At 50.0% G+C, this 22019-nt stretch overlaps 1 protein-coding gene across 2 annotated transcripts in view; it reads right to left on the reverse strand.

Moving 5' to 3' along the window:
- Positions 1–885: 885 nt before the first annotated feature.
- The window catches only part of PCGF3 (polycomb group ring finger 3), a 42796-nt gene continuing 21662 nt past the window's right edge, over positions 886–22019 (reverse strand). For both annotated transcript variants that reach the window (XM_061421118.1, XM_061421119.1), the window contains exons 7-11: positions 21042–21152; positions 20121–20209; positions 11689–11826; positions 2336–2416; positions 886–1952 (exon numbers count right to left, since the gene is read on the reverse strand). In XM_061421118.1, the coding sequence (XP_061277102.1) occupies positions 1905–1952; positions 2336–2416; positions 11689–11826; positions 20121–20209; positions 21042–21152 (467 nt within the window). In that variant the 3' untranslated portion in view covers positions 886–1904. The remainder of the gene's footprint in view (positions 1953–2335; positions 2417–11688; positions 11827–20120; positions 20210–21041; positions 21153–22019) is intronic.

Raw genomic sequence — 22019 nt, forward strand, 5'->3', positions numbered from 1 at the left:
ACCCGCCTCCACCTCTCTGTGTATTAAGTACATCAACTTAGCACCATAGCAAATTCAAGTGATCGCAAAGACAGAACGAGGTTACAGGCACGCGCTATGAGACCACACAGTCAGGCTCCTGTTAGTCTGACCCTGAATTAATGGTATTTGAATTTTGACGCTCACACTGTTTAATCTTTCCTTACCTTGACCACACAGAATACCTAAATTCTAGTCTTATACTTCAACTGCATTGAGAGCACATGGTTTTATAGAACGTTTCAGCAGAAATGTGTATCTGAGGTAGACAGGTAATATTTACTCATACACATCTACTCATTAAACCCTTGTAATAGGAACTCTTAAAAAACGATTTGGATGAAAAATGAGCTTAGGTAACTAATAATTCAAACAGTCTGGGAGTAATGGGCTTAAATAAAGAGGCGAACTGTGACCGACTCCCAGGGAAAACTTGGCTTTATTTTCTGAAAGGCCTCAGATTAAAACCCCTTAGACTGAGCTCCTCTGTTGTACGCATCACTAAGGAGCTGCTTCTGACGTTTATGCACATGAAACTCGGAGTAAGAGAAAACAAACAAACTTGAGAGTCAATGAGCCTGACTACCACTGCCAAAGCAAGTTCAGGAGGAATCCTAGTCACCAAGGTGAAGCTCTTCACGGAAAACCCAGCTCTCAGGAGACCATCAAGCCTTCCTACCGAACGAGGCGGCCCCAGGACCCCAGGGTGCCAAGGTGACGGCAGGGAAGAGCCCGAAGCTCAGGCAAAAGCCGCCGGACGCGCACGGGGACAGACACGCAGCCGGGACACGCTCGCACCCAGGAAGGGCCCTCGCCTCACTCCTGCCTCCACACATTCCAAACTACAATCTTGAAAGAACAAAGATGGATGTGCTGGCAAAGAGTTTATTCTCGAGTTCCACAAAAATACGAACATTTGGGAGGAGAAAGGTTAACAGAGGGTGTGCTGCCTTTGCCGGGTTTTAGGTCCTAAGTAACTGAGGACAGCAGCTTCTGATGCACAGGACCCCGCCGGCCCCACCGTCTGCTCTGGGAGAGGGGGGTGGGCAGGGCAGACGTGCCCGCCGCCGAGGGTGGACCGGGCGGGCCCTGGGGTCTGCACGCCTGGGGCTTCAGTGGAGGCATACCCCTGGGTGCCAGCCCCACCCCCACAACCACCATCAATTCCTTCTGCAAAACGAAAAGGGAAAAGAATCAGCGTGAAGGTAACGGCGGCACTGAGCAACTGTGCCCTGTTTAATAAAAGCAAGTTTTGGGAAGAACTGTTCTGAAAACCAGCGTTGACTGGTCCCGTCCACTCTGCTGAGCAGCGGCACTGGCGAGGCTGCAGCACCCTGCCCTGGGCTCTGGGTCCCCCGGGGGTCAGAGCCCCCCCTGGCTTCACATTCCCTAACGCGGAAAATGAAATACCATGGTTAACTCACGATACTCATGGAAACCTCTTTTGGTTGCTTTTAAATTAAATTTTTATATATCTTCTAAGTCTTCAGGAAGCTAAAGGCAACATAAATATCGTCATTCACCGGGAAAAGACATTTTTTCAATAACTTAGCAAGGATTCAATAAACGTACAAGTATTTGGGGGCTATTGTGAAACCTAATCCATAAACTGAACGGAAGTGACTGAGATTTTCAAGGCCTGGAAAGCAAGCAAAGGTCGCGTGTTGGAATGAAGGCCGCCGCCTCGCTGTCCTCACGCTGGGCCCCGCGCGCCACGTCTGTAACCCTGTGCCGAGCGTCTCGTCGCGTGCCAATTCTCTCTCATACAAAAGTGATAAATACTCTGTTCGAGGTCCGGTCCACACGATGCCCAGGGCAGCACCCCTGTGCTGTGGCCCCGCCTGGCGCATGCCCTTGGGCGCCTGGGCGCCGAGTCTCCGCTGTGCTCACAGCAGGTCCATCTTGGGTCTGTAGTGCAACAGGAGGGGCGCCTTCTGCAAGACAAGGAGGGAGGGGCCGGGACCCCGCGGGGGTCAGCTGCGGAGGGAGCCCCCGCCTGCCCCGGCCCTGGCCAGCGGCAGCCGGCCTGTGTCTCTCCTGCTCTCAGGCAGACCCTGGGGGTCACGCCCGTCTGTTTCCTGCTCCAGAGAGGCAGCGTGGCTGGAAGGGTGCCTTCTGGTTGCAGTGGCCCCTCCCTCCCCAGGACGTCAGTCACCCTGACCAGGAGAGATGAGACAAGTGGGGGCCGGGGGACTGCACTACCCATGGCGACTCTGGGGCTGATGACTCCAGAGCACCCACACTGCTGACAGTCCCACGGTGGGCTGTTACTCCTAAGCTCTGGAATAAACCACACACAATCACAGCAAAGTCTCACCTTGAATCTCCACCTCGTGACAACGACGAATTTGAGTGTATGGTCCTTGCCAAGGATCTCCTCGTTGCATAAAATGTCCAGCTGCCGGAAGAACAAGACCTTAGTCAGTGGGGCCAAGGGCTCAGTGCTCAGGATGCGGGGGCCTCTGGTCCAGGCAGTCACGCCCGTCAGCGAAGAGCCACCTGCTTTCCTTCTGGGGCAGCACTGACGGGAAGCAGGGCTTGGAAGGCCGCCCCCCGCCCCGCCCGAGGGTGGAGAGCACGCAGGGGCCTCTGTCCACACACGGCAAGGCAGCAGCCCTGTTGTGGGACGGCAGCCTCCAGGCTCCTCTCCCCAAAAAGCACCTTGTGCCCCAGCTTCAGTCCATCTTGGCCAGGTTTGTCCCTCTCACCTCAGTGGAAAAAGGTTATGGGCTCCACAGACAATTCTTCCCTTTTTTTTCATAAAGACTTTTCAGAGCAGTTTTAGGTTCACAGGAAAATTTAGCAGAAGGTCCAGAGCCCTCATCTTTCTCCTGGCCCCACCCCACAGCCTCTCCCCCAACCAGCATCCCTGATGTGAACACGTCACACCTGATGAACCGCAGTCAGCACCTCCTCGCCTCCCATAGCCACGGCCTCCACCATGGCCTCCACCATGGCCTCCACGAGGCTCGGGACCAGTGCTGTGCCTTCTGGGGGCCTGGACAGACACACAGTGACGAGTGTCCTCCAGGACAGCGTCACTCAGAGCAGGCTCACGGCCCTAGGACTCCTCGGGGGGCCTGTCGTTCTCGCCCTCCGCCCCTGGCAACTGCTGCTCCTTGCGCCGTCTGCACGGGTTTCTCCAGACGTCACAGGCGCGAATCGCAGCATGCGGGCCTTCTGGATCGGCTTCTTCCACCGTCGTATGCGCTGAAGGTTCCTCCACGTCTCTCACGCCCTGTCAGCTCTTTTCTCTTGGCTGAGTGACGTTCCACTGTCTGGATGGACCACAGTTTACTTATCCATTCACGTTCTGAAGGAGGCCTTGGCTTCCAAGTTTTGGCGACTACGACTATGCCGCTATAAACATCTGTGCGTAAGCTTCCTTGCGGACCAAGTTCTCGCTCCTTCGGGTAAGTACCAAGGGGCTTGACTGCCGAGCTGCTTCCCTAAATGGCTGCACCATTTTGCACTTCCACTGGCAGTGAAGTTTCTGTTGCTCCACGTCCTTGCCAGCAATGGTGGTGTCGGGGTCCTGGATTTTGGACATTCTGTAGGTCTGGAGTGGGATCTCATTGTTTTAATTTGCATTTCCCTGATGACAAATGATGTTACCTAGATGGTCTTTTTATTATTATTATTTTTGGCAGTGCCATGCAGCTCGCAGGATTGTAGTTCCCTGACCAGGGTACTGAACCCAGGCCACTGCAGTGAAAACACCGAGTCTTAAGCACTGGGCCACCAGGAATTCCCAGATGGTCTTTTAAACTTCTCTCTCAAGGCAGGGGAGGAAGTGTCCCGACGTGTGCTTCCTGTGTCTGCCATGGAAACAGCACAACTGCGTCAGGACAGAGAGCGCCAGGAGGGCAGTCCTCAGAGTTCTGTCTGGGAGCCCGCAGGCTCAGGCCCTCTGGAGGCGCCAGGACTCCCCGGCACAGGGCAGCGTCCTCCCAACCCTGCTTCCGTCCTTAGGCGGCCCCAAACCCCCTCTACTCTCTTCTGTGTGAGCATCAGTAGTTCACTTATTTATCGTTGACATAACTGGGGTCAGGTGCACGTGAGATTTACCAGCTTAGCCGTTTTCAAGTGCAGCTCAGTGGTGTTAACTGCTTCCATGATGTGCAGCTGCCGCCACGCCCATCTACGGACTCTGCATGTGTAAACCTGTGACTGCCCGCTTAATCAATAACCACCCGCCCCCTCCCCAGCGCCGGCCACTCCTATTCTGCTTTCTGTCTGTGATTCCGATGCCTCTGGGGACCTAGTATCAGTGGAATCGGACAGTATTTGGCCTTTTGTGTTTGGCTTACTTCATTTAGCATAGTCTTCTCAAGATTCATCTATGTTGCAGCAGGTGTTAGAATTTCCTTCCTGTTTAAAGCAGAATATCCCACTGTATGGATGGACCACATTTTGCTTATCCATCACCCACTGATGGACACTTGATTGCTTCCAGCTTCTGCCCACTGTCAGCAACGCTGCTGTAAGCGTGGGGGTACAGATGCTTCCTCCGGGTCCTCTGGGTGTTCCCCAGAAGGCGTTGCTGGAGCTCATGGTGGTTCTGTTTAGCTTTTGAGGCATCTTCATAGTGTTTTCCACAGTGGCTGCACCATTTATGCCCCATCAACAGTGCACAGTGTTCCAAGTTCTCCCCAGCCTCCCAGCACTTGGCTCTTACGTTCTGCAGGAGCCATCCTCTGGATCTGAGGTCTCGCCACAGTTCTGGCTGCGTTTCTCCGGGGATCAGTGGTGTCAGGCGCATTCTCTCGTGCTTATTGCCACTTGTACGTCTCTGGAGAAATGTCTACTCAAGTCCGGTGCTCATTTTGTAACTGAGTTGAGTTTTTCTGTGCTCAATTTTAGAAACAGTCTATCTATTCTGGATAGACTTGTCAGAAAATGATTCACAAATATCTCCTTCCACTCCATACAATTTCTTTTTCTTTCAAGTCAACGAAGTCCAAATTGTCTAATTTTCCTTTTGCTGCCTGTTCCTTGGGTATGCTACCCAGGCGATCATCGCCAAATCCAACGCCAAGGTTTAGTCCTGTGTTTTGTTTTAAGAGTTTTTATTGTTTCAGGTTCTACAGTTACGCCCCTGGCATACTTTGAGTTGATCTTTGTATGCTGTGTTAGGTAAGAGTCAAATTTCTTTCTTTTGTACATGGATATCCAGTTTTCTCAGCACCATCTGTTGAAAGGCTGTCCTTTCCTCACTAGAGGGCCTTAGGACCCTGTCAGTTGACCACGTGTGAGGATTTACTCTATTCCCTGTCTGTCTCGGCGCCAGCACCACACTTTGGGTTAGCGTCTCTCTAGTACACTGGGAAGCTTTGAGTCCTCTAGTTTTGTTCTTCTTTTTCAAGGTTGTTTGGCTATTTGGGTTCTTTGAGAGTCCATAAAAAAATCAGGATGCATTTTTTTTTATTTCTGCAAGAAATAACTTTGGGATTTTGATAGGAATTCTAGTGAATCTGTAGTTCATTTGGGTGACTGAACATTTAAACAATGTTCAGTCTTCTAGTCCCTGAATGTGGCACACGTTTCCACATGCTTCTGTCTTTCATTTCTTCAGCATTTTCTGTAATTTTCACTGTACGAGTCTTTCACTTCCTTTGCTAACTTAATTCCTAAGTATTTCATTTTTTAAAATTATTTTTATTGGGCTATAGTTGCTTTATAATGGTGTGTTAGTTTCTGCTGCTGCTGCTGCTAAGTTGCTTCGGTTGTGTCCAACTCTGTGCGACCCCATAGACGGCAGCCCACCAGGCTCCGCTGTCCCTGGGATTCTCCAGGCAAGAACACTGGAGTGGGTTGCCATTTCCTTCTCCAACGCATGAAAGTGAAAAGTGAAAGTGAAGTCTCTCAGTCACGTCCGACCCTCAGCGACCCCATGGACTGCAGCCTTCAGGCTCCCCCGTCCATGGGATTTTCCAGGCAAGAGCACTGGAGTGGGCGCCATCGCCTTCTCCAGTGTTAGTTTCTACTGTACAGCAAAGTGAAGAAGCTATACATACACACATATGCTCTCTTTTTTGGATCCTTCCCGTTTACGTCACCACAGAGCAGTGAGCCGAGCTCTCTGAGCTGCAGTCATTCTCATTAATCGCTTGTTTTATGTACGGCATCCACAGCGCATGCGTCCACCTCAATCTCCCACTTCACTCCGTCCCCAGCTTTCCCCCCTTGATGCCCATGTTTGCTCTCTATGCCTGTGCCTCTATTTCCGCTTTGCACACAGCATCATCTAAACCATTTTTCTACATTCCACACGTATGTGTTAATATATTTGTTTTCTGATACTTCACTTTGTATGACAGTCTTTGAGTCTATCCATGTGTCTACAAATGACTTAATTTTATTACTTTTTACGGCTGAGTATATTATTCTTTTTGGGGGTATTATAAATGTATTCCATTTTATAATTTGCTCTTCAGCTGCTCTTCGCTCATGTACAAAAACGCATCTGATTCCTCTGCTCACTTTGCATTTTGCTACCTTGCAGTTAGTTCTGACAGGGTCTTTCTGTGGAATTTTTAGAACTTTCTACATATTCTTCCTCACTCTTCAGTTCAGTCGCTCAGTTGTGTATGACTCTTTGCAACCCCATGGACTGTAGCACGCCAGGCTTCCCTGTCCATCAACCAACTCCTGGAATTTACTCAAACTCATGTCCATCACGTCAGTGATGCCATCCAAGCATCTCATCCTCTGTCGTCCCCTTCTCTTCCTGCCTTCAATCCCTCCCAGCATCAGAGTCTTTTCCAATGAGTCAGCTCTTTGCATCAGGTGGCCAAAGTATTGGAGTTTCAGCTTCAGCATCAGTCCTTCCAATGAATATTCAGGGTTGATTTCCTTTAGGATGGACTGGTTGGATCTCCTTGCAGTCCAAGGGACTCTCAAGAGTCTTCCCCAGCACCACAGTTCAAAGGCATCAATTCTTCGGCACTCAGCTTTCTTTACAGTCCATCTCTCACATCCATACATGACTCCTGGAAAAACCACAGCTTTGACTAGATTGACCTTTTTTGGCAAAGTAATGTCTCTGCTTTTTAATATGCTGTCTAGGTTGGTCATAGCTTTTCTTCCAAAGAGCAAGCGTCTTTTAATTTCATGACTGCAGTCACCATCTGCAGTGATTTTGGAGCCCAAGAAAATAAAGTCTCTCACTGTGTCCACTTTTTCCCCGTTTATTTGCCATGAGGTGATGGGACCAGATGCCATAATCTTAGTTTTCTGAATGTTGAGTTTTAAGCCAGCTTTTTCACTCTCCCTTTCACTTTCGTCAAAAGGCTCTTTAGTTCTTCACTTTCTGCCATAAAGGTGGTGTCAGCTGCGCATCTGAAGTTATTGACGTGTCTCCTGGCAATCCTGATTCCAGCTTGTGTTTCATCCAGCCCAGTGTTTCTCATGATATACTCTGCATATAAGTTAAATAAGCCGGGTGACAATATACAGCCTTGATGTACTTCTTTCCCAGTGTGGAACCATTCCTTTGTTCCATGCCCGGTTCTAATTGTTGCTTCTTGACCTGCATGCAGATTTCTCAGGAGGCAGGTAAGGTGGTCTGGTATTCCCATCTCTTGAAGAATTTTCCACATTTTGTTGCGATCCACAAAGTCAAAGGCTTTGGCGTAGTCAACAAAGCAGATTTTTTTTCTGAAATTCTCTTGCTTTTTTGATGATCCAAGGGATGTTGGCAATTTGAACTCTTGTCTGGTTCCTCTGCCTTTTCTAAATCCAGCTTGAACACCTGGAAGTTCATGGATCATGTACTGTTGAAGCCTGGCTTGGAGAATTTTGAGCATTACTTTGCTAGCCTGTGAGATGAGTACAATGGTGCGGTAGTTTGAACTTTCTTTGGCATTGCCTTTCTTTGGGACTGGAATGAAAACTGACCTTTTCCAGTCCTGTGGCCACTGCTGAGTTTTCCAAAATTTCTGGCGTATTGAGTGCAGTGTTCACACAAGTCTTTTAGGATTTGAAATACCTCAACTGGAATTCCATGACCTCCACTAGCTTTGTTCGTAGTGGTGCTTCCTAAGGCCCACTGGACTTTGCATTCCAGGATGTCTGGCTCTAGGTGAGTGATCACACCATCGTGGTTATCTGGGTCATGAAGATCTTTTTCGTATAGTTCTTCTGTGTAGTCTTGCCACCTCTGCTTAATAACTTTTGCTTCTGTTCGGTCCATACCATTTCTGTCCTTTATTGTGCCCATCTTTACATGAAATGTTCCATTGGTATCTCTAATTTTCTTGAAGAGATCTCTAGTCTTTCCCAGTCTGTTGTTTTCCTCTATTTCTCTGCATGGATCACTGAGAAAGGCTTTCTTATCTCTCCTTGCTATTCTTTGAACTCTGCATTCAGATGGGTGTATCTTTCATTTTCTCCTTTGCCTTTAGCCTCTCTTCTTTTCTCAGCTATTTGTAAGGCCTCCTCAGACAGCCATTTTTCCTTTTTGCATTCTTTTTTCTTGGGGATGGTCTTGATCACTGCCTCCTGTACAATGTCACAAACCTCCATCCATAGTTCTTCAGGCACTCTATCAAATCTAGTCCCTTGAAACCCACTTAGGTACGGTGTGTAAATCCTTTTAATATGTTGAATTCTGTTCATTACTATTTTGTTGAGGATTTTTTGCATCAATGTTAACAAGGGATATTGTGCAGTTTTCTTGTAGTGTCTTTATCTGGCTTTCTCAGGGTTATGCTGATCTCATGAAATGAGTTAGGAAGTGGTCCTCCTCTTCAACCTTTTAGAAAAGTTTGAGAAGGATTGATACTAGTTTTTTAAATGCTTGGTAGGGTTCAGGGAAGCCATGAGGTCCAGGACTTTTTTTATTGCAGGATTTTCTGATTGGTGATTCAGTCTCCTCACCAGTCACAGGTCTACTCAAATTTCCTATTTCTTTGTGACTGTCAGGTTAGGCTTTGTTTTTCTAGGCATCTGTCCATCTCATCTAGGTCATCCGATCTGCTGGCATACAACTGCTCAGAGTGCTCTCTGAAAATCTGTATCTGAAGAATCGGAGTGATGTTCCTGCTTCCACCTCAGATGATGTATCTGAAGAATCAGATGATGTCCCTGCTTCCATCTCAGATGATGTGACTCAAGTCCTCTTTCTTAGTCCCTGTAGCTCAGAGTCTGTCAATACTGTTGATCTTTTTGAAAAACCGCTGATCTTCTCTATCGTTTTTCTATTGTCAATTTTATTTCTGCTCTAATCCTTATTATTCTTTTCTTTCTGCTAGCTTTGGGTTGAGCGTAAGTCTTCTTCTAGGTCCTTAAGTTGTAAACTGAGGCTGTTGATTTGAGATCTCCCTCGTTTTACTGTGTGTACGGCTATAAGCCTCCCCTTGGTGCTGCTTTCACGGCATCATTAGTTTGGATATGTTGGAGTTTTGTTTTTATTTGTCTCTAAGTATTTTTTAATCACTCTTTGATTTCTCATTTGATCCACTGGTGGTTTGATTTCCACAATTTTGTGAATTTTCCAGTTTTCCTTTGGTTATTGATTTCTAACCTCATGCAGCTGTGGTATGAGAAGATACTTTGCATAACATCCTTTAAAATCTACTGAGACAATTTGTGTCTGCTCTTCTAAAGACACCAGTGGCTGGATTTACAGCCTGCTTGGATAATCCAGGAGGTCTCTTCACTCCAACATTCTTTGCATGTCTACAAAGACCTTTTTTCAAATAAAGATGTATTCAGATGTTCTCAGGATTACAAAGTGATCGTATTTTTTTTGCGGGGTCACCACTGAACCTACTACACGTCTGCCTTCTGACCCCATAAAACCCACATCCACCCCGAATGCGTTTTTTTTAGCTCAAAGAGACTCAAGCCACTCTAGCATCAACTCCAGATCCCCAAATCTCATCTTCACATCATCAGTTCAAAGTCTCAGAGCTTATTTTCTAAATCATAGGAATCAGCTATGGGTGAGACTCTGAGTATGATGCATTCCGAGGAAAAATTCCTCTCTAACTGCGGATCTATGAAACTAGAAAACACATTATTTGCTTCCAAAATCCAAGTGTGGGACAGGATAGGTATTCTTAGTCTAAAAGGGAGATATATTAGAAGGCGTAAAGACATCACTGGTCTCCAAAACATTGGAAATCCAGTATGGAAATTCCATCTGGTCTCCAGATCTGAGAACACGTCACTGCAGGTCGAGGCTCTGCTCTCTTGGGCCCGTGTTGGCCTCACCCTCTGGGGTGACTCACCCAGCAGCGGAGCAGCTCTTACCAGCCTATTTCCTGCTGGTAGAATTTTGCAAGTCTGATAGCCTTCTCTCCTTTCTTCCTGTCTCTGTCCCCTTCAGCCCAAGTTGGTGGTGGTTCTGCCGATACCACATTCTTAAAAGCACTGTGGGTCTCCCAGGTATGTCCCAGATCCAGGCCACTGACATGAAAATCCTTTGTAGATCTCCCTCGGATAACTCCTCTCTCTACTCCTCCCATGAGACAGCTGAGCCACCATGAGTCAAACAACTAAACCCTTTAGCAAAAGGTTGAACAGCTACACACTTGGCCTTCTCTCTAGAGTGTTTTTCTAACAGTCAAATTCCTAATATTACCATTTTTTTACAACCTGGATAGGCTGTAGGTTCCTTTTTGTTTGGCAGTTCATTCTTGAATTCATCCCTCTCCTCTAACATTTTATTATTGGCACCAAGAAGAAACTAGACCAGCTTCTGGGGCCTCCAGGCATCCCTTGGCTTGTGGTCACATCACCCCAATCTTATCTCCATCTTCACACCGTCTTCTCCTCTTTGTGTGTCTCATGTTTCCCTCTGCCTCACATTTGTACAGGCATTGGATTTAGGGTCAATCCAGGATTAGTTCCTCTAAAGACCCTTAACTTCATTACATCTGGAAAGATCTTTTTTCCAAAAAGATCATGATTATAGGTTGTGGGATTGGGGTGTGGACACCGCTCTGTGGAGGGCCACGTCCACCCCACTCTTCTGTGATACACATCTCAGGAGCTGGCCTCCTCTCTCTGTCCTCACTGGCCTGCTCTCCTGGGGCTTCTGCCAGACTCTCCCCAACTGGCCTCTCCTGCCTCCTTTTCCGGACCGTGACACCACTTTCCTCGCAGCCTGAGGGCTGTTTTCATCATGAGTCCTTGGCTTTATATCCCACAATGCCTTCTCCTGACATGTCTGCATGACGCGGGCAAGCCATGCTTGAGCAGAAGCGAATGCCCTCAGGAGGGCGTCCGACACCCCTAGCGAGCATGTTCGCTCTCCCTCTGGGACCACTCTGCTCTGCACACTAAAGCACAGATTTTATTTTAGTCTCAGCATTCATCAGAACTTGGAAGTATCTTCTCTGTCTACCCACCCATTCTATCCATCCCCATCCATCTGTTTGTGAAATTAAAGACCAGAATCTCTCTTGTGAAAACCTGTAACGTATCTCGCTGCCATCCCACTGGCATTTCCTCTTCTCTTAGCAGTGGCCTCCATGTTTATGGGCTCTGGGCCTCCACTGCCTTCACCACTATTTACTATCACACTAACTGGGAGTAGGCAACACACAAGACTTTTTTTTCTGATTGAAAATCTCCAAACAAAATTGTAAAAAGCAAACAAACCCAAAGAGCTTCAGAAGTGTCACTCCTGCAGAAGAGTGACTCGTCGCAGTTTCTGTTTACCTCGTTGAAAGACGAGAGGTTAAGTTTTTTGGCAATGAACTTCTTCAGATGCAGGACTGTGGCCTGGGCTGAGCAGCGGATCCATTTTCGCTTCAGGCCCCGCAGTTTGCTGCTGTTGCATTCCAGACAGATGCTCACCTGCAAGAGAAAGAAAGGGCTCAGCTGGGGAGGTGCACCGAGGGTCACCGCGGGGCTGCTCCCTGGAGACTTTCTCAGCCATCTACCAATCCCGTTAGATCCAAGACTGCAGACGTTTTGGAAATCATAAATCTGTTTTGACTAAACACATTACCTTAAAATCTGTTTATTTTTGCCATTTTGTGAAAAACAATCTAACATTATATTAATTGTTTTACTAATGCAGTTCTTTAAAGTAAACCTGAGAATTACTTACTTACTGTGGCAGTACATGCTAGCCTCAGAGTTAAACTGAGAAAGGTGGAAATCCTGTTGTAAACACTCTAGCCGGTGGGACACACACACGTCACCATAGAGGCCAAGTGTTCCGCAGGAACGACGAGGAAAGACATCACAAGGCAGGCACCATGGCCCCCACACCCAGGAAGGGTCACCAAGGGGCACATCACGCTGGTCCAGCTCACTAGAGGGCAGAGGACTCCGAGCAAAGGCACAAAGTCTCAAGTTCATGGTTACCTTTCGTGAGATCAAGAGTCCAATGGGTCAGAGTACTCAGCGTGTGACAAGGAACTTCAAGACAACAAGCTGAGTAAAGTGACTCCGGATGGCAGATGCAGCGGAGGGACAGCCTGGCCACGCTGCACTACCGAGCTGGCCCCACCTGAGATGCCTCGCCTCACTCAGGGGTAAGTCTTTCTCCAGGAATGGTTAGGGTGTGCCAAAAAACCAGACCCCCCAAAACTCAAACCCCCCAAAAGAATCATTAATAACTGAAATATATATGTCTAAAATTATTAGATATGAAAGAAGGAATTAAAAATATAACACTATGAATAAAGAACAAGCAGGTATAAAAGATATTCAAATATAACTTCTAAAAATAAAAAACATATTCATTCAAATTAAAAACTCAATGGATGGTCAAACCACAGATTAGTCTCAGCTGAACGCAGATCAATTTTCTGAAAGATCAATGGGAGTAAATTACCCAAAAGTATACACACAATAAAAGGCGTCAATTAAAATAAGAAAACAAAGGAAAGGTGAAGACGCATGAAGACAGGCCACAGAGTCTGAAAATCACAAGAGACCAGAGGAAAAACAGAAAATAAAGGCAGAAGGGCCCCCCCAAATGATGCAAGACATTAACTCCTCAACTCCAGGAAGCAAAAGGACCTGACGCAAAGGAAATCAGCGGAAACCGGCACCCAGACTCGGCGGCCCCTCTAAGCACCGGGCACCGAGCACCGGGGACCGAGCACCGGGGACCGAGCACCGAGCACTGAGCACCGGGGACCGAGGCCCGGCGGCTGGGTGGGGCTGCATGAGGGGCTGGTGCTCAGGCACTGAGCCCAGGCCCCGGGCTTCCCACTGAGCCACCAGAAAGGAAGAGCTAAACCATCATTCAGAGAGGAAGTGGAATGAAGTCACCAGCAAACGAAGACAGAACACAATTTGAGAAGCGAGAAGCGGCAGCACAGGAAGAAAGAGCCCGAAGCAGACGGACTAGCTGGGGTGTTAAGGAGGCGACCAGGCAGTGGGAGAGCCCTGCTGCTGTTCAGAGGAGACAACAAGAGACTCGTATTTATTTTGGACTTTTAAAAAACGCAGAGGTGTCGACCAGAGAAAGAAGGCACAGGCCCCCCAACAACAGAAGCAGGAGGCCGTGGGCTGGGCCACCAGGGAGGAGGGAGCACAGAGCTGCACAGGACTCTGGAAAGCCCAGTCTGTACAAACATGGGAGTGACCACAAGGTGCACCCCTATGAAGGGGAATTCAGGACAGTAACACATAACCCTCTCACGTACCACTGCCCTCTGGACCGTGTAAGTGTATTACCTACCTATGTTTTTGACCACACTGTACCACATGCAGGACCTTATTTCCCAGACCAGGGATTGAACCTGGGCCCCCTACAGGGCAGTCTTAGCCACTGAACCACCAGGAAGTCCCCAAATGTATTACCTATTTAAATACACTAAGTTAAAAGCATCTTTGTAATTTTTTAACAGCTCCGTTGCAGTATAATTTACATCTATGTTTTAAGTATACAATTCAGTAATTTTTAGTCAACTTAAGACTTGTGCAACCACCACGCCACCCAGTCTGAGGTCAGACCCATCACCTCATAAAGACCCTCGTGGCTTTGGTGGTCAATCCGCCCCAGCCACCCTTGGCCTGCGTCTGTGGACCAGCCTCTCCTAGATGGTCTACAGATGGGATCGTACAACACAGTCCTCCCATCTGACTTCTTTCATACAGTCACGTGGGGAGACTCAAGTGCGTGGCAGCACCTTACACCGCTGATCCACTTTTCCGCCTCCTTGCCAACACCTGTCACCATTTTTTTGCTTATAGTCATCTTGGTGAGTATAAAATGCTATTTCATTATGGTTTTAATTTGTATTTTCCTAATGACTAATGAATGATGTTGAACACATTTTCATGTGACTGTCAGTGAAAGTTGCTCAGTCAAATCTGACTCTTTGAGACCCCATGGACTGTAGCCTGCCAGGCTCCTCTGTCCATGGAATCCTCCAGGCCTGAATACTGGAGTGGGTAGCCCTTCTCTTCTCCAGGGGATCTTCCCAACCCAGGAATTGAACCTAGGTCTCCCACATTGCAGGCAGATTCTTTACCAGCTGAGCTACCACGGAATGTGAGTATTAAACATTTGTATTTCTTCTTTGATGAAATGTCTGCCAATTTGTTAACCCTAACCCCAACACTAACCTTCTTAATGAGTTAAGAGTTACATGTTCTAGATAAAAGTCCTTTTCAGAAATGTCATTTGCTAATATTTTCTCCCAGTCTGTGGTTTTTAAATTTTTTTCTCAATGGTGTCTTTTGAAGAGCAGCAACTCCTTTTGGCTGCGCCATGTGGCTTGAGGGATCTCAGCTCCCTGACCAGTGGCTGAGCTGCGCCTCGCAGGGGAAGCACAGAATCTTAGCCACTGGATGGCCAGGGAGTCCTAAGAGCAGTATTTCTTCATCTGATGAATTTTCTTTCATCAGTTTTCGTTCCTGAGTTGTGTTCTTGGTTTTGGATTTGAGAACTACAAGCCTAACCCAAGATGCTAAGGAGCTTCTCTCATGTTTTCCTGCATAGTTTCCCGGTTTGAGACCTTACATTTTGAGTTAACCTGGGCTTCCCTGATAGCTCAGTTGGTAAAGAATCTGCCTGCAATGCAGGAGACCTGGGTTCGATCCCTGGGTTGGGAAGATCCCATGGAAAAGGAAAAGGCTACCCACTCCAGTATTCTGGCCTGGAGAATTCCACAGACTGTATAGTCCCTGGGGTCCCAAAGAGCTGGGCGCAACTGAGCGACTTTCACTTTTACTTTCCCTGTCGTGAGAGGCAGGGGCACGAGTGACTCCTCTGCACGTGGGTGTCCAGCTGTCCCAGCACCGTCCAAGACACTGTTCTTTCCTCAGGAAGGGCCATGGCACCTGTGCTGGGACCAAATGACCTTGAATCTAAGGGCTTATTTCCACACTCCACAATGATTAAAAAAATCTACCTTAACACTTGCAACACAATGTCTTGATTACTGCAGCCTTGTTTGTAAGATTTGATGTTCAAAATTTCCAATGCATATATTAAAGAATGTTCAACTCAAGAAAGTAGAGAAGGAACAAAAGGAACACAGAGCAGAAAGAAGAAATGATTAACAGAAAAGAATGTGGCTCCATTTCTGGCAAGAATGACCAAAAAAGCAGGAGGCACCAGTGGGATACTAGGAAGAGCAATGAAGAAATCACCAGACACTTGGCAAAGCCCACAGACAGACAAAAGAATTCTGTGAAAACCTAAGTCCACGTAGAAACTTTCCTAGAAAAAAATATAACTTATCAAATAATCTTAAAAACAAACAAAAGATTAGAGTAGGATTAAAATCATTAAGGAAATTTATAATTTAAAATCTTCCTACCCATCTTCGAAAAAATTAACTAAGATCTGATGGCTTTATAAAACGGATGTTCTCAATCTTATACAAACTTTCCTAGAGAATAAAAATGGGAGAGAGAGACTACTTCCAGCTCTGAGACTTCTCCCTTTGACACCAAAGCTAAACAGATACATACAGTTCCTGTGAAATGATTACATCAGAACATGCAACACACGTCCACGAACACAGCAAGAATCTGCGTGTGAAGGACCAAGGGCCGCCCCAGGAGCTGGAGGCGGACGGGCAACAAAACAGACCACAGACCCCGGAGTCTGGCACAAACAGCGCGTGGAGATGTGCCAGGAAGACCAAGGCCAGCACCCAGGAGTCTGTGAGGGCTGCAATAGTCAGAACACCAGGCAGAAAACAGCAGAATCCTCGCTCTGAGGCCTGAGCCATGCACGCGCCCAGGACACACCACAGGGCCCACCGTGGCACCACGGCACATGGCAACCGTAGGAAGTGGCCACATGGTGCACCTCAAAAACAATCTCAAAAGGCGGTTTTAACTGAGCAAAGGAGGCTGCACAAAGATGCCCGTTTTGCAGTGTCTATGGCTTGTGGCTGCATCATAAACATGAAGACTCAGGACCCAGGTCGGCAGAGCTCAGCAAGTCCCCCGGGTTTGCTCTTGAGTGCGTCCCCGGGCAGCTGCACCACCACCTGCCCAGAGCCCTGCCGCCCGGTCCCTGCCCACCCCAGGCTCCAGCCTCGCCACCCTGCCCCCAGCCTCCCCTCCCTGCAGGCCCTGCCCCGCCCTGCTCCTCACACCTGGGGGCCCCAGCAGGCCCCTGTCTCGGGCCATGGCCACCCCGCCCTACCTTTCTTGGGGCCAACAACAGACCAGCGCACAAGGCTCAGCCTGGGGTGGACTTGTGGCCTCAAAGGGGTGCAGTGGGGCCCGTTCCCCCGTTCCCGGGACAGCCTGTGGCTCTTCTGAAAGAAGCCAACCACACAGACACCTTTTTGGCATGTTTGTGATAAAAAAGGCAAAATTTAGAAACAATAAAGATAAACGCTGGAGGTTTAAAACTGACAGAACAGGGGTTAGCAGGACGGCCCACCCTGCACCTGAAGAGGCCGGGCCAGCGGCCTGACCCAGGCCGCAGCGAGACCTCCGAGTCCAGCAGGAGGTAACTCTCAGAGCCCAGAGTGGTGGAGACGTGGGCCCCGGGAGGTGTCCTGCAGCCCAGTGTTCGTTCACTGAGACACACCTGAGCACACTCCCACGTGCCAGAGACATTCCTCTTCCTGTGGCACCCGGGGAAAGTTTCCAACAACACGGTAGCATATGACCTGGAAAACTAGGGCTCCGCTAGTCTATCCGGGCATCCACACTACGCTGATCACGTCTGTAATAGATGTCAGTGTGCGTATATACACAGATATTTTACTTATTAAATATGTGTGTGTGTTTAGTTGCTCAGTAGTACCCGACTCTTTTCAACCCTACAGAGTGCAGCCCGCCAGGCTCCTTTGTCCATGGGATTTCCCAGGCAAGAACACTGGAGTGGACTGCCGTTTCCTTCTCCAGGGGATCTTCCCAAGCCAGGGATCAAACCCAGGTCTTGTGCATCTCCTGCACTGCAGACAGGTTCTTCACCACTGAGCTGCCATATGTCAGAATATATATATAAGCAGACTTTGCTTTATTGCACTTCACAGATACTGCGTTTTTTATGAATTGAATGTTTGTGGTAGATGATGGCTAGCATTGTTTGGCAATACAGTATCTTTTAATTAAGGAATGTACCTTATTTATTTTTTTCTGAGGGCTTCCCTGGTGGCTCAGTGGTAAAGAACCTGCCTGTAATGTGGGAGATGCACGAGACGTGGGTTCGATCCCTGGGTTGGGAAGATCCCCTGGAGAAGGAAACGGCAACCCACTGCAGTATTCTTGCCTAGGAGATCCTATGGACAGAGGAGCCTTGAGGGTTACAGTTCATGGGGTTGCAAAAGACTTGTGCACAACTTAGCCACTAAACAATGTTGTTTTTTAGATATAACAAAACCTCACACTTGACAGACCACAACAGAGTGGAAGCATACCTTCTCTACGCACTGGGAAATAAACTCATGACTTGTTTTGCTACAATGGTCTGGAACTGAATCTCAGTGTCTCCTAAGGGGCCTATATGTATAAATGTGTGTGCGTGGATATGTTACACATATATTCTGCCACAGCCAAGGCCCGAAGTTCTCACGGCTACTGCTGACTTTCTCCTCTTTCAGATGAGCTTCAGAAGCAGTTGGTTATATTCTTATTTATAAAATTGATTACAATCACAACCACTGAGATTAATTTCGGGAGAACTCGAATCCTAAGGTCAACCTTCCATCCAGGAACACCCACTTATGCAATTTTCTCTGTGTTCTTCCAGAAGGTTCTGGTATTTTTGCTTCGGCCTCTCACATTTATTGCTAGGCTGCCTTAAAGATCTTATTAATTTTCTGAACAAAGCCACCCACCCTCTGACTCTGACACGCTGGTCCTACCACCGGAAGAGGGGTCTCAGCACCTCAAGGAACTGAGTCACATGCGTGTCGCCGAGAGCCATCGCACACCCAGCTCGCGTTCCCGTCTCCTGAATGTTGGGGCCGGGACCTCCCAAATCACGCTGAGTGACAGCCGAGGGCTGACATTTTCTTATTCTGATGCCAACGAGACATCTGTTCCGTCAGGGAGTGTGAGGACCACTGGGGCACCAAGTCACGGTGCGCTAAGAGAAGCCTGCAGACGGGGAGGTGCGACGCCGCCACGTTCCCAGCAGCATCGCCGTGCAGCCCAGCGAGTCTCCCTTGATCCCTGACAGTGAGTGCCACCAAGAGCGGGCTCTGTCCTGGCTATTCTCACTGCAGTTTGCATGGAAGACGCCATTCCCCCTACTCCCCGCTGAAGACACCTGCTTTAACCTTTTCTTTCCTAAAGCACTCTGCAGTGGGTAGGGGTCACTCTGGCAATTAGCCATAGAAGGGAAGCTCCCGGCCATCCAGGGGTTGCGAGGTGGTGCTCTCATTGCTGAGGGTGCGGGTTCAGCCCCTAGAAACTAAGATGCCACCAGCTGTGCAGCCAAGAGGGGGAGGAGGAGAAAGGGGAGGAGGAGAACAGTCGGGAGAGACTCAGAGAGCTGCTGGCACGCAACCATCTGCTGTGCCTTCCTCCCGGCCAGGCCCGGGCCGCGTGCCCACCTGCTCCCTTCCTCCCAGCCCTTCCTGTCAGGGGAGAGCTCATCTGGTCCTTTCTGCCCAGCCCTTCCTGTCAGGGGAGAGCCCATCTGGTCCCTTCCTCCTGGCCCTTCCTGTCAGGGGAGAGCCCATCTGGTCCTTTCTGCCCGGCCTTCCTGTCAGGGGAGAGCTCATCTGGTCCTTTCCGCCCGGCCTTCCTGTCAGGGGAGAGCTCATCTGGTCCTTTCTGCCCGGCCTTCCTGTCAGGGGAGAGCTCATCTGGTCCTTTCCGCCCGGCTTTCCTGTCAGGGGAGAGCTCATCTGGTCCCTTCCTCCCGGCCCTTCCTGTCAGGGGAGAGCCCATCTGGTCCTTTCTGCCCAGCCTTCCTGTCAGGGGAGAGCCCATCTGGTCCTTTCTGCCCGGCCTTCCTGTCAGGGGAGAGCCCATCTGGTCCTTTCCGCCTGGCCTTCCTGTCAGGGGAGAGCCCATCTGGTCCTTTCTGCCCGGCCTTCCTGTCAGGGGAGAGCTCATCTGGTCCTTTCCACCCGGCTTTCCTGTCAGGGGAGAGCTCATCTGGTCCTTTCCGCCCGGCCTTCCTGTCAGAGGAGAGCTCATCTGGTCCTTTCCGCCCAGCCTTCCTGTCAGGAGAGCCCATCTGGTCCCTTCCTCCTGGCCCTTCCTGTCAGGGGAGAGCTCATCTGGTCCTTTCCACCCGGCTTTCCTGTCAGGGGAGAGCTCATCTGGTCCTTTCCGCCCGGCCTTCCTGTCAGGAGAGCCCATCTGGTCCCTTCCTCCTGGCCCTTCCTGTCAGGGGAGAGCTCATCTGGTCCTTTCTGCCCGGCCTTCCTGTCAGGAGAGCCCATCTGGTCCCTTCCTCCTGGCCCTTCCTGTCAGGGGAGAGCCCATCTGGTCCTTTCCGCCTGGCCTTCCTGTCAGGGGAGAGCCCATCTGGTCCTTTCTGCCCGGCCTTCCTGTCAGGGGAGAGCCCATCTGGTCCTTTCTGCCCGGCCTTCCTGTCAGAGGAGAGCTCATCTGGTCCTTTCCGCCCGGCCTTCCTGTCAGAGGAGAGCTCATCTGGTCCTTTCCGCCCGGCCTTCCTGTCAGGAGAGCCCATCTGGTCCCTTCCTCCTGGCCCTTCCTGTCAGGGGAGAGCCCCCGAGGCCCGGCCGTGCGCCCACCTGCTCGTCACTCCGGTGGTAATCACCGTCTTCCTCCTGCTTCTCCTCCGCTGCCTCTTTGTTCGAACTGTCGTCCGCTTTGGTTTCTCCTTTTAGCAAAAACAGAAAAGACTGTATCACGATATCCAAAGTGTTAAACTGTTATTTTCCCCCTAACAGAACACTCAAACGCTATGGAATCCCAGGGTGACAGGAGTTCACACACGTAAGAGTCGGAGGAGCACCAGTCGACAGGGCTTCAGTCGCAGCGCTCGCAAGGCTGCGGCGGGGGCGGGTGCGTCTGGGGGCTCCCGGGCAGGGGGCTGTCGGCCGGGCACCACCAGGGTGTCACGCCTCAACTCTGCCCGACAGCACGGCTCCCAGAGCTCCTGCTGGTCCTACACGGCTTTAAAAGTCAGGCCTCCAGCTCGGCAAAGACAGGATTCCAGGCTCCCGAGCGGCCTCGGGGCCTCACCTCCAGGCCCTGAGCCTGCAGGTATGCAGCCCCCGCTCCTCTAGGCTGGCAGCCAAGGCCTCCCCTTCTCAGATGTTCAGAGATGCACAGAACAGACCAGAGTGCTTAGGAACCTGTGTGGCCCATGGAGTCAAAGGTTTGAATTAACTGTTACAATATGTACGGATTCAAAGCACCATTAATTTTCCATCAAAGCCAAGGAGAAATTGGCCTTTCTGCAAGAAAACAGGCAAACTGGGAGAAGAGCCCTGGGAGGGCCCATTGTGCACATGTGGTCCCTGCACACCCCACCTCCAGGCAGCTCCGGGGCCCCCGCAGGTCCCCGCTACGGCCCGCCACGTAAGCCCTGGGACCGGGACCCCGCTTCTCAGCATCCCCCACTCCCGTCAGCTCTGCAAGGATGCTGACGCCCACCAGGCCCGTCGGGAACCTGCAGGGGCTCGTTCACGTGAAACACAGCCACTCACCGTTCCGGTGGGGGTCTAGGTGCTGCTTTGCAGAACACGTCTCCCCCTTGATGTCTCCAGGCACTTCCAGGCCTAACTTGTGGTAGAATTCCCTCTGCTTTCTCATTTCCGCTATGAAAAATTAATATGTAATCCTTAATCTTAGGCAGGTGATGGATTATCTTAAAATTCTGCACACAATCACGTGAAAAAAAGGGCAGGTTTGCTGAAAAGGTCTGAAGGCTGCTGCCCATGAGAAATGACAACTTTAGACCGTGCCCCCTGGAATTTCAGAGCGGCTACCAGCTGTGTGACTTGGGCCATATACCAGGGTGCGGCCCGGGCCCCGTGAGTGTAGGTGCCACTGGCTCCCTCAGGACAGGCCTCCAGGTGTGCCTGACAGAAGAGTGCTCGTGGTGTCCACGGCTGGCAACCACGGCTCATTAGTCCTGGGGGGCCAGAGCCGCCCACCACAGGGGAGGGGTCTCTACCGGATGAAGTCGGGCAGCACGCAGCCTCCTGCCCGGCCGTCGGCCTCAGACACGAGTGGGGCCGGGCGGCGAGAGGACAGCTGTCCAGGCTGGGTCCTTGCACGCCCCTGGGAAGGGCCGACTCTCTGACACAGGCGGCTACTGAGGGGCAGCTCACACCCAGGTAACAGCGGCAGTCGCTGCTCAGGGCCACGTGGCAGGGAGCAAAGGAAATATAACCCAGACCAGTAACCGCAAGGCGCACTCTGGAAAGACCTGTGGGCAGGCGACCTGGTGAAGCTCGAGTCACTGCACATCCCCCCTAAATACCACAAGCTCTGAGAGGGCCAGGAACATGCCCTGGTCACATCCTAGACCCAGGCAGATGCTGCGAAATACCTGACTCTGCAGGAAAAAAACGAACGCGTGAGACAGCGGGCTAAGACGGAAGCAGGGAGGCCTCTCAGAACTGCCTGACGCACGAGGGCCAGCGCAGAGCTGGGGGCAGCCGGAACCAAACACGCAAAGC

The sequence above is a fragment of the Bos javanicus genome, chromosome 6 (assembly GCF_032452875.1).
Source record: "Bos javanicus breed banteng chromosome 6, ARS-OSU_banteng_1.0, whole genome shotgun sequence".
Lineage (NCBI taxonomy): Eukaryota > Metazoa > Chordata > Mammalia > Artiodactyla > Bovidae > Bos > Bos javanicus.